General features: G+C 40.6%; 1 protein-coding gene across 5 annotated transcripts in view; it reads right to left on the bottom strand.

The window, feature by feature from the left end:
* Nucleotides 1–12,398, bottom strand: part of Cd200 (CD200 molecule) — a 34,050-nt gene extending 21,652 nt beyond the window's left edge. For 4 of the 5 annotated variants that reach the window (XM_076867971.2, XM_076867974.2, XM_076867972.2 and 1 more), the window contains exons 1-3: nucleotides 12,200–12,398; nucleotides 4,835–4,916; nucleotides 1,500–1,826 (exon numbers count right to left, since the gene is read on the bottom strand). In XM_076867971.2, coding sequence (XP_076724086.2) covers nucleotides 1,500–1,826; nucleotides 4,835–4,916; nucleotides 12,200–12,211 — 421 coding nt within the window. In that variant the 5' untranslated portion in view covers nucleotides 12,212–12,398. The remainder of the gene's footprint in view (nucleotides 1–1,499; nucleotides 1,827–4,834; nucleotides 4,917–12,199) is intronic. The other variant, XM_076867975.2, reaches the window with a different exon arrangement.
* Between the last annotated feature and the right edge of the window lie 229 nt (nucleotides 12,399–12,627).

Raw genomic sequence — 12,627 nt, forward strand, 5'->3', positions numbered from 1 at the left:
AAGGACTTTAGGCCTTACCTGATAGAGTTAAGGGAAAATAACTAGCTTATGAGAAAAAAATATAATTTTCAGGCCAGCCATAGCCTATTCCCTTTTAAAATTTCCCCCAATGACTTCATTTCATTGGAATGTAGACTTTATCTCTGCCAAGCAGTGCAGAATATTCTTTAGTTGGCTTTGGAGCCCCCAAGACAATTACAGGGCAGCACCAAATTAAAGCTGGTCTATACTTTTAGGTTCAAGAGGTGGGTGGATAAGGAGAAGGAGGGTCGTGGAACTACAGCTGTGTCCAAAGAATGTCCAGATTCCAAACAAAGCAAGCACTGGAGGTAAAGAGAACAAAGGAAGAGAGAGGAATGTGATTAATGTGGCCAGACTAGGTGTCCAGATTCTTTGGAGATGTACCAAAGAATGGCTTAGAAGGAGAGGTTTGGTGGAAGAGAACAGTATTGCAAGCTGCAAAACTCAAGAGTCATCTGATTTTCAGGTGAACAATAATACAGAAAATTAGGAGTAAGGGAGACAGAGTAGGAGAAAGATGAGAGAAAAAGAAGAGAAGAAATAGGAACAGAAATCCGAAAATTATGACATAAGAAAGAAAAAAAAAGAAAAACAAGATAAGGAGAAGGGAAATATGATGGAAGGAAGGAGGGAGGTGGGGAGAGAAGCGAATGGACAGACAGAAAATGACAGAAGCGAAAAGCAAGAAGAAAACCTGACATAAGTTTCTGCGGAGAGGATCCAGCATGGGCAAAATAAATGAAAGAAACTTGTGTTTGGTACTGTGGTGCCTTCCTTAAATTGTGACCTCATTGAATCTCCTCTCCTCCTGTGGCCAATAATGTTGGCATGCTTAAAGTCTCACATTAATATTTTTAATAACCCTGTCTAAATTTGTCTTTTTCTTCTTAAAGCCAACGCCAAGTGTGCCATGTCTCCAAGTCATCCCTTATCCATATATCCTAATCCTTAGCAACATGATAGTGAAGAGGAAAGAAATCTCATCAAATAAGTCTATTGGATTTTTAAGAGAAAGCTGACTCCAGGCCAGCCAAATCTGGCTTTGTCCTTAGATCCAAGAGGGTCAAGTTGTAGGAGACTCCAGGGATAGTCTGTTTCACATGTACTGTCCAGACAAAGAAGCTCCAGTGGAGAAAGCATACCAGATATTCTGGGGCCACATGACTGATGAGGGCAGTGCCAGGTCTCACTGGTGCCACTGATTCTGAAGAACTTGCTGCCCTCATTATTGTCCCCAGTCATGTGGACAGCAAGATCCCCAGAGGAAAGAGAGCTCCAGCAGAACAACTCAGGATAGCACCACAAACCCTCAAAGAAAAGGAAAACCACAGCAAATAGCTACTAGAGACACGAAAGACTGTGTCTTCTAGTGAGCCACTCTGTGATTATGAACCTGAACAACTAGCCATACCACCATGTTCCAAACATTCCTGCAAATAGTGTCTCCCCACAGGCAGTGCATTCCCAGAGATTCTCACCATAGAGGGTGAGGCAGGCTGTTCCCGAGATCTTCCCAGAACTAAAGGTGTTGAAGAGACACATGTAACACCCCTCGTCCTCCAGCGTTGTGTTCCAGAAGGTGATGGTTGAGTTCTGGAGTCCCAGCTCGGTGATGTTCACTCTGCCCTGGTAGGCAGGCTGGACCACAACCCCATGGTTCCTGCTGAAGGTAACCATGTTTTCTGGGCTTACAGCCTTCTTTTTCTGCCATGTCACAATCAAAGCTTCGTGGGAAGATTGCAGAGAACATCTTAAGGATGCAGGTGTGTTCAGCAGCAACTTTTCATCCTGGGTCACCACTTCCACTATAGAACCATAAAAGAACATGTGTGTTTTAAGACTTTAATACATACTTTCATACACACATGAACATGTTTTCCTGATAATAAACAAAGTGTATGTGAAAGTCAATTTTTAAAAAGAGAAAAATGCAAAGAAAAAAACAAAATTATTTACATACCTATTCTTGGTAGAGAAATATATATATTTGTCCAATCTTTCAAAGTAGAGTAATAGAGTATAATAATAAGAAAGAAAATGCTCAGAGACCAGGAATTGTGGAGAATCCCTGTAAGTTGGAAAACAAGTAGAATGAGATTGAAGATGAAAACTGCTAGACTGTATAGAAGATTCACCAAGTATGTTCATGCTTGGAGAGGTAGAAGCCAGGAGCCAAAGGACAACAGGCAGAGTGGTCAGTTTAAGCAAAGAAGATAGATCAGCTCTATTCATCACTCACACACACACACACACACACACCCTACAAAGGAAGGGGATATCACAGAGATGCCTGCCTCCAGAAAGCAGGAGGATAGGCACATCGGAGAGAGAGAGATACACAAGATAGCGCTCTGGGAGGCTTGTGGTACCTATGAGGACCTTGAAGCTTTGGTACCCAATGACAATCTATGCATCCCCATTTTCACTGAATTTTATGACAGTAATTTCTTGTGTTCTGCAATGTTGGCCACTTACTCTCTATGACAGAGAAACCTCCACATCATAACAAACAACCACGCATTTGAGAAAACTAACACAATGAAAAGGGAAAACTAAAGTCCACAAACCCAAGAAGCCAGACCAAATAAATAAAGGTATCATAAATCAATAAATACTTTGACATGAATATATCCAAAGTATGTAAGAAGACAATTTTGTAAATGGTAGAAATTAGAGATGTGCAAAAAGAAAAATACAAAATCTCAACAGATTGCTCAATTAACAGAATGGATACCACAGTAAATGGGTAGAAGTTCAGGCCACAGAATTCCTCCAGAATGTAGCACAAAAGGATAAGGATATGAAAGGGATTCAAGAAAAATTCAATGAGCAGACTTAAATGTTCCAATATCAATCCAATAAGATTTGTAAAAAGAGAGAAAAGAGAGTAGTAGACAAAGCATTTTAAGAAGGAAAATTATTCAAAATGAGGAAAAGAACAATTTAAAGTTAGATATAACAGTCATGAGTCTTCATGCACCTAACAACCTATCTCTGAAATATATAAAGCAAATATGAATAAAATTACAAACAAAAATTTAAAAATCCACACTTATCATAGGCATTTACTATACATCTTTCAGAATCTTTAATTCCATATATTAAAATAAACAAAGAAAAAAACATCAAATATAAGAATAGAGAAAATTTGAAAAAAAAGTTTATTCATATGCTTTATATATTTAGCATAAAAACATTTCATATTTTCATACATACTATATAGCATTTGTGGAGATATATATATATATATATATATATATATATATATAACTTAAATATATAATACTCAATGAAAGACTGCATAATCTTTTCAAAACACATATAAAATATTTCCTAAAATTGAAATCAGCTACCAAAATTTGCTATACTTTGTTGCCTTGAACACTTTTCACAATGTAATAAAATCATAAATTTACACACTTCTTTTAACTTTTTATTTATACTAGAAATCAGCAGAAACCATAAATTATAACTAAATGACAGTGATAGAAAAAATGTTGAATCTGTGGAAATAGGTAAAGCAATTCTTAGAGGGACAAATCTTATCCTAATTATGTTTATTAGAAAATAAGAGAAATTGAAAGTGAATATAAACTTACTCCCAAACCTACACCCCCTACCTTAATGAAGATAAAAATATCCATTAATGTACCAATACATAAAATGTAGACTTGATTAAAAGCATCAAATTTGTTTTCAAAGATGAATAAAATAGATAAAATGTTGGCAGTTATTGTAGAAAAAAAGAAGACTGCACCAAAAAGAAAGAAAGTAAAAAACAAAACAAAACAAAAAATCAAACACAACTCCCCAATAGTACCAGGTTAAAAAGAGAAGCAGAGTAATAGATTATATTCTGGACCCCTGTTGTATGACTCAAGATTTAATGATAGATACTCTTGGGGCATAGAGAAGGTTCTGGGAGGCAACACCTGTTGGTGGGGTTGAGGTGTCCTGAAAGTCTGTTGAAATTTTGGAGAGCAAAGAATGGAAGAAATTGTTGCTTTCAGAATGTGGTGGAAAAGAGATCAAAAGTAGGTTTCAACACCTAGGTAATTTTTTCCCCCTTGACTATGAAAGAAGCCACTGATGGGAAATTTCACTATTCTTTGTTGCTGGTATGGAATCCATTTAGATACTGGATATTGTGGACCAGGGTTTTGATGGGCATGAAGCCCACCTGTCCTTCACAATCATCACCTTCCACTGTGGGCAATGTTGAGAAACAATACACTGAAAATGATTTAAAATTAAAACTTAGGAAATAAAGTCCAACAGAAAAGTAAGCAGTGACCTATGGGGTCGAGCAGGGAGAAATAGGGAATTCAGCAGTCAGATGGCATGGGTACAATTTTTACATGATAAATAATGTGAACCTACATATCCTCTATATTTCATTACTTTCTATATTTTTCTGTAAAAAGAGGGCATGCCCAGTTTTAAGGTTGTGATATTGTCTTCCAAAAATATCGAATCCATTCAGACTCCCATAAGCATTCCCATATCCTTACAAACAGAGGAATTACTATGTCTTAAAATCTTTTGGTGGGTGAAAAATGACAACATAATTTAACTCAAAGAGAATATTTTTCATAAGCCTGGTTCATCTATGGAAACAGCTGTTCTTCTCTACTGCAAACAAACATGTGAAAAGCGGAAAGAACCACTCCCATTCTTCCAAGCAAATTACATGCTTCAATAATTCATGCAGACAAATGGAACTAGCACAGCACAAACAGTGGTTAGTGGCCAAAGTGTCCACCCCAGACATTGCATTTGCTGGACTCGGGGCGGGGGAACTGAGCATCGTTACCTTGTGCTGTACACAGCACCACTGCTGCCATGCCCCAAATCAGGCTGTAGGTGGACAGATGACAGAAGGGCTTCCTGAATACCTGAAGACAGAAAGCAAAGTACAGAAATGGGGTTTGCATTTGGATAAGGCCAAGGAATCTTCCATCTAAGTGCTATTTCAGGACATGTTTGGAGAGTTAAGTTTTCCCCAGAGAATTTGGTTTTGTGGAAATAGTTAGAGGTTATAGATTGAAGAAATAACAGAGTATTCAGGATGTGGAAAGGGCAAAGCTGCAGTGTGGCTCTTTTGTAATAGCAATTGGCCCTTGCAATGGGTGGCCTTGCTCCTAAACCACCATTGTCATCAGCAAAGTCTCAAAGACGTAGCATCACTGGGGAAAACAAACTACCTTAAATAAATACAGAAAATTCAGAGAATACAAATGGAGAATGTATCCACTCCTCAAATGGTCCATGTCTGTTAGTATTAAGGGGAAAAACACTTCAGAAACACATAACCACCTAGAGATTTGTGGAGTCAGATTCCCCCACAAATGTCACAAGTTTTGTATAAACTGCACCTTTTAAAAAACCAGTACTGGTTTTAATTTGATTGTTTTTTTCTTCGTTTCTTTGTTTCCATGTGTCTAGGCAGAAATCCTTGGCCTTCTTCTAAGCCATGGGGCTATTTAAGGGAATGTTATCTTGGGCATCGCTTTCTTCAAAAATGAGCAGGAAGGGTGTATTCAGTTGAACTTTTCCCTACAGCTGTCTCATGGGTTCCTTCACTTGGTCTCCATGGATGTTCATTTTAAGGAAGACAGCAAGAAATGTAACTCAGCGAGACCCTTTCTCTAAATAAAATACAAAATAGGGCTGGGGACTTGGCTCAGTGGTCCCGTGCCCCTGAGTTCCATCCATGGTACCAAAAAAATAAATAAATAAAATAAAATAAAGAGGTGTAAGAAATTCAAGTTTTCTCTAGCTTTTTTCTGGCATGAATTTTATGTCCTTGGTCTTTCATATGAAACTTGAATGTTTAGGATCTTGCTTGTGCGAAACTTGAGATTCCTTCCTGCTTTCTTGTGGCAGAGCTCTAAAGTAGTGGGTGCCTGACTGTCTGGTTTAAAAGACCAGGAGACAGAAGCAAAAGACCAGAATCCCAAAACATACAAGATAATATGTGAAAACAACACTCCAACTTCCATTTTGCCTAAGGTGGCGAAACCACTAATGATGGCAACCTTTATTGAATATTTATTATGCACCACACACTGTTCTTAGCACTTGAGATAAACTACTTCATCTAATAGTTCATATAAACCTACTACAGAACCCTCTTATTGAAACCAGATTTAAAGATAGGTAGTTAGTGTAGTTAGGTAAATCGGGTCTAATATCAAGTAAGATGAATAAAATGGAGGCCATTATTGAGAATGGAATCCAGGAAACCAGACCAGCACTTGGGGAAATTGAATTGTTATGTCCCCCATGCCCAGAGCCCATCCCAAGGAAATGTTAATGAAGCAGGTCGAGGGGAGATGCTAATCCAAAAGCTGCCCCAGGCCCTTCCAGCCCAGATTACTCTTTCAGTCCACAGGTCCCCCTTCCTTTGGGCCTTCCCACCTATATTCCATCACTGCAAGATAAGGGAGAACAAAGGACAGGAATGGGACAGGAATGCCAGGAAAGCTAAAGTAGACCTTAGCTATAAAACAGGGCAGACCTCCTCCTTCCACGGATTCTGCCTTTTGGGTCCCCCTCTTCCTTCTGGAGAAGTCTTTTCTGCTGGTCTTTAATAAAGCTTCTACTTTCCACTCTACACTTGCCTTCATGTGCTTCTCTGGTGTTACATACTTCAGCATTCAGGGAAGCAAGGACTCGTCACCGGTAAACAGCGGTAACATTATTATCACCATTTCCAAAATGGAGAATATGAGACACAAGAGAAGTTAACTTTCCTAAGGCCACGCAGCTAGAAAGGCTGGATTTTAAACCCAGGCAGTTTGGCTCTACAGCCATAATCCACTACAGAAATACTGTAATGTTTCTGGTTTTAATAAAATGATATTGTTACTGCCTTTTACCAAATCACTATTATAAGGAATTATTAAACTCTTAGTCACACAGAGATCCCTGCTTCATTGCCCTGGAACAATATACTATATTCAGTTTTGAAACGAGTACCCTAAGGAACATTTAATGAGAGCCACTGAGAAACTTTCTGGAAACTCTGGTGGTGATAAAGCATCCCCCACAGATGTCTGACTGGAGTCTTTGGCTTCCATCTCCACCCCTGGGGCTCAGCACCTCCAGAGATGCTCTCCCAGCTCATGTCACCGTGCTCTTCTCCCTGCCCTCCAGCTCCCCCTCACCACCCTCTGGAGGCCTTGAAACTACCAAGCTTTTTTCTGCATTAGTTCTTTTGGGTTCTCCGTTAGCTTCCAGTGGTGGGTCCAATGAATGAAAGGAAAGGAGTGAATGAATACATTTATGAATGACACTAAATTCATCAAAACGACTTCTCTTGTGAACTCTGATCTCCCAGTCACTGGAGTCAGCCTGGATTTCACATTCTCTCACTTCCCAGACATGTAATTAGTCACTCTACGCAATACATCATACTTTGTGAAGTCCCTGCTCGACTCCTAACACTGGGTGTTTTGTGTAGTTGTCTTCCTACTTACTGAGCTTCTGCTATCATTTATTCTGTCATTAATAATCTCTCCTGAGTCTGGCTTCATGCCAGTCACTGTCCCTGGTGCTTTGGAGACAGTGGTGGATCAGGCAGACAGGGCATCCCATCTCAAATTAAGTTCACCATCCAGCTTATATACATACATAATACTATTAGACAGGTTTTCCTTAATATTCATCTTTGTACAAGTTACCACACCCTTAAGAACCTTCTGTCTTCCCTGGTTTTTTAAAGAAAATAGTTCCAGCACTTTCACCTAATTTGATCCATTCCTGAAAACTCATCTTCCACTGCTTCCCTACACATCCTTCCCCTCTTATCTATTTCTCAATGCACACCACACAATTCCCTACCTTGGCATTTTTGCTTAAACCATTCCCCTACCAAAAATGAATTCCCTGATTTTTATTTAGATCTTTTAGGGCTTTCTGTGAACCTGATTTCAGTCATTTTAGGGCACAGGGATCTTGTGCCTCAGAAGCATTTTTTGGTTAGGTCTGTGAGCCTGTTGGTGTACCAAATAGACTTAATCGCCTCCCCCTCCAAAGGCTCCTACTTCCTTGTGTCTACCATCCCACCAGTTCCAGATCTTGTTTAAACACACCAGTCCACTTTCCACCTTGAGAGAAAATGCCCTCTTCCAAAACATAGCTCCCCCTATGCCCCAGACCCTGAGACACTGCTCCTAACCTGCATGCCACCTGTTTAGCACCCCTCACCCCGGTCTGTTATTCTGTGTCTTCGCTCTTGTCCATCGGAAAACATTTAATACTAAAACATGAACTGCCAATTTTGAAACTTCTTCTCAGACTGTGCTAAATTTCAGAGGCTGGGACACTGTCTTGTTTGGCTAGAAATAATCTCTTATCTAACCACTTTTTCTATTATCCCACAAGAACCTCAGGACATCCTGACCACTTTCTCCAAGTTCCAATCTATTGCCACAACAAACCTAGCGTGGGTGTTCTGTTCTAAATGTGCAGATGTTTTGTCAGACCTGCTTAGCTCCAGCTTCTGCTACAATTTGAAGATTCCTTCTAAACTATTTGAACCACTTAAACAGCCTTAGTTCCATATCATGGTTGCAAAGGCTGGTACCTGAGGGATTCTCATCACCTCATTCTCATTGGTTGCCTTAATTAAGCCTTGTTTTTACAGTTGCTTTTAAATACAGTGATTAAAGACAGAATAAATGATAGCAAAAGCTCTACTAGAGTTCATTTTCCCCAATACTCTAAACTAGATCCCTGAAATTTCTCTGGGGTTTCTAATTTCTTCTTGTGGCCTTAGGATGGGGGGAACCGTGAGGGAATAGAGTCTTTGATGACCTAAATATCTTTTTCTTACCTGCCACAGGAATTTATCTTTCCTTTTCCTGTCCCCAGTGGGAGCATCCCAATTTTAATAAGTTTTTTTCTTCCCACTGTATAGACATCTTAGTTCTAATTAGTACATATCTTTTCATCCCTCAGAGGGTAACCATGACCTAAAACTTACTGAGAAATGTTCAGTAGAACTGTCAACGCGGGTTAGATCATCTGATGTTTTGCAAACATTAATCTCACTATGCAACCTTGATTTTTTTCTTCAGGAAGAGAGGTAACCACCTGCCTAAGCTACACTTAGGCATATGGCTGTAATGAGAGGAGCCCCAGTTGTCCTGGCCCAGTCCGTGGTTTGGGATTAATGTTGTGATGAACATCAGAACCAGGCTTGTCTCAGTTCCTCTGGGCCCATGTGTCCTCAAGAGGTGGATGTATTCATGGGGGCACCAGAGCTGTCACAATCTGGATGAATCCCTGGTTCTCTTCTCTGGTATCCACTGAAACTGCCGGAGATGAAGAATCTCCAACACATTTTCTATTTGTATCCTTTGTAGATCTTTTGAGAGGGATGCCCTGGAAAGGATGATGTATTATCACCTCTCTGTGGTCTTATCTCCAGTGCCACCCAATATAGGAGTAGTGCCTCCTCATCTTCAGACAGGGAGGCCCAATCAGACTTTCTGCCTAAATCCCAAGGAATTCCATCATGGTGCACACTAATATTCATCTATGTGGCACAAGATGGTTTTTCCCTTACATTTATAAGGTTATGGGGAAATAAAATTTATATCTGAACATGCCATTAGGACAAATTACCATTTGCACATGTATTTTATTATTTAATGCCTAAGCATACCATGAGCATGCCAGGCCTACCTGCTGATTTCTCCCCTTTTTTTCATAGATCTAAGGCTAATACCAGTTACTGCCTTTAGGAAGTCATGGATGATGTGCTATCTGAAAATATACTCAGCCCCCATAACACCTGCTCACCTCGCACTACTCACCCACTCACAGGCACCACATTCAAAAAGCCTTTAGTTTTGAAGTGCCCCAGTGACTATTTGAAAAATTTCTCAGTGTTACTGGGAATGCCCCATTCTATTTTATAGTGTAAAAAAGTAAAAAAAAAAGTCAGCCAAATGTTTCCTCAGGATCTCCTGCCAGATACCAACACATTTTGTTTTATTTTCAGTTAAAGCTATTGTGGCAAGAGATATCGGCATCCTAATTCCATGCTGTTATAAGAAATAATTATGCGCTTCTCTCATTGAAAACCCAGGCCCTAGCAGGCTGTCATGAAAAAATGCAGAATTGGGATTTCATAGAGAAAACCTGTTTCAGGACAAGAGAAAAAGCAGACATATACCAAAAATGCAAAACTGTGAACTGGGAGCCAGCAATATTAAGAAACAAAAATACAGTGACAGAGTCAAAGGTAATCTGAAAGAAAACCCCACTGTTAAAAAAAAAAAATCACAATTGTTCCTCTACTCTAAGTAGAGTAACTGAAAATACTGCCAACTTGAAAACAATAGGATTTTTATTTTTAAAGAAGTCTATCTGGCATTACTGTATGGTAGCCACAAAGGAAGACTCTGGCTGACTTGAGTTTTGCCTAAAACAAATACTATAATGTATATGGTAAGACAAATCATTTTGCCTGAGACAAAAAAAAATATATAAATAAATAACAGTATTAACCTCATAGTTAAAAAGACTAAATGAAGTACAGGCAAGAGATCTGAAATTCATAATGCTACTAAAATCTAAAACTCTTAAATGTTAATATGATGTCATGGTGGAAAATTCTACACTTCACATTATCTGATATGTTGTAATCATAAAGGACGCACTAAAAATATTTTATGAAATTACCTCCAGGCTGTGTGTATAAGGTCTACATTAAAAAGGAGTGAGACTTAAGTTTGCTTCCAAGATATCTCTTTATGTATAAATTATGTAAATATTCTAATTTTTTTTTTAAATCTGATATCTAAAATACATTCAGTCCCATGCATTTTGAATAATGGGTATTCAGCCTGTAACACACGTAAATCGCCTAAAATAGTGCCTGGTACAAATAAGCACTAAATCAATGTTGCTGTTATCTCATAAGCATATAATAGGAATAAAGCATTTAGCAGTATTTACTGCAGTCTAGGATCTAATAAATGCCAAAACGTGTGAGGTAGCTAAAGAGATTGATTAATCACTGGAAACAAACCAGGAATCCAATCATGAAAACAAAAGAAATCCACAATGGCCCTCACAGAAAAGGCCAGATTTACCAAGGCCCAGACCTTACCTCACAACAGCCCACCTGGCAGGTACACATCTCTCTTCCTCTGAGAGTTTCTAAGTCCGAGCCCCCACCCCACCACATGTAGCCACATGGTCTTAGAAAAATCAACCTCTCTTCCTGTCTTTATTTGTAAAATGGGGTAATAATTCCTTGTTGTGATGATCAAGAGCATCTCTCCAGAAAAAGACACTAGCTCACAGACGACCGTTCTCCTTTGTTAAAAAAAAGATAATGAAGTAACTGGCTGTGTGGTCTCGCCAGTAAACTATATATGAGTATATTACCTTGAGGCTTTAATCGTATTTGATTATTTTTACCTAATTATATACCAGTAGGGCATACGAACATCCTCGCCTTTGACTTTGGTCATTTAAACAGATCCAGAATAAACAAAATGTCGGCCTCCCTAGGTATCCTGGGGTTTAACCCTTCCAAGAAACAGGATCACAAAGCGTTTCAATCCCCTCTCAATTGTTGCTGCCGCTTTATCGGATCTTTCATGGCTTCCCCAGACAAGAGCCCAGAGGAGGCAGCAAGGCTGAGCACCAAAGAGGCAAGGAGCTCTCTGGGAGCAAGCGAGATAGGAATTCTGCATCCCCACCGCATCTTTGGTCGCCAGCGCAGAGCCAGCCCAACGCTTGTCATGCCCTTCTCGGGGCAATGTGAGACAGGCTGTGCCGTGCTCTCCCCGGGAGCTGCAGTCAGCCGGTGGAGACGCCCTACGCACCCGCAGCCTCCAGCGCTCGCCTCCCGGCCCCAATTTCTCTGGGCGGAAAGCAGGAATCTTTCTCGGGGAAGCTTCGCCCTCGCCGGGTAGCATCCTTTCCCCAGGAGAAAACACACCAAAAACAGGCTGTCAAGCACCCTTTAAAAGGCAATCTCAGCAGGGTGAATCTCTGAGAAGAATGCGTTGGCCATCAGCACCTCCGACCAGCTCGGACCGGACCGCGGTCAGCCGCAGCTCCTTGCATTCTTCCTGCCTGCTGCCCGCCCCAAGACCACCGGCTCCGCTTCGCCCACCCAGCGCCCTCCTTCCCATCCCCTAGCCCCGCTCACCAGCCTCTCCATTCTGGATCCCAGCCGCGCGCGCGGGGTGGCCGGCTGCTGCGAGGAAAAGGGCCGGCAGTTCTCCCCGACCAGTCTTTGCCCCCGAGCTATGCCGGGGAGGGGAGAGGATCCTAAGCGTCACCTGCTTCAGTCTCTATCCTTAGCACCAGAAATGGTGGTGCCCCTCTCAGCTCGCTGGAGGCCTCGGGCTGGGTCTCCGCCTCTTTGCCTCCTCTGCCTTTTCCACCGCCACCGCCCCGCCGCCCCCCGCCCCCACGAGCTCAAAGGAGCCTGGATGAATTCCTAGGCAATGGTTTTCATATGAATTCTAGCTCATCTTCAAATATTTTTTTTTCCTTTTTCATTTTTTTTTTAAACATGTTCCTAATACCTGTACTGAGAAAGGAAATGTGGTAGGAAGAAGAAGAGATGAATTA

This window comes from Callospermophilus lateralis, chromosome 10 (assembly GCF_048772815.1).
Source record: "Callospermophilus lateralis isolate mCalLat2 chromosome 10, mCalLat2.hap1, whole genome shotgun sequence".
Taxonomy (NCBI): domain Eukaryota; kingdom Metazoa; phylum Chordata; class Mammalia; order Rodentia; family Sciuridae; genus Callospermophilus; species Callospermophilus lateralis.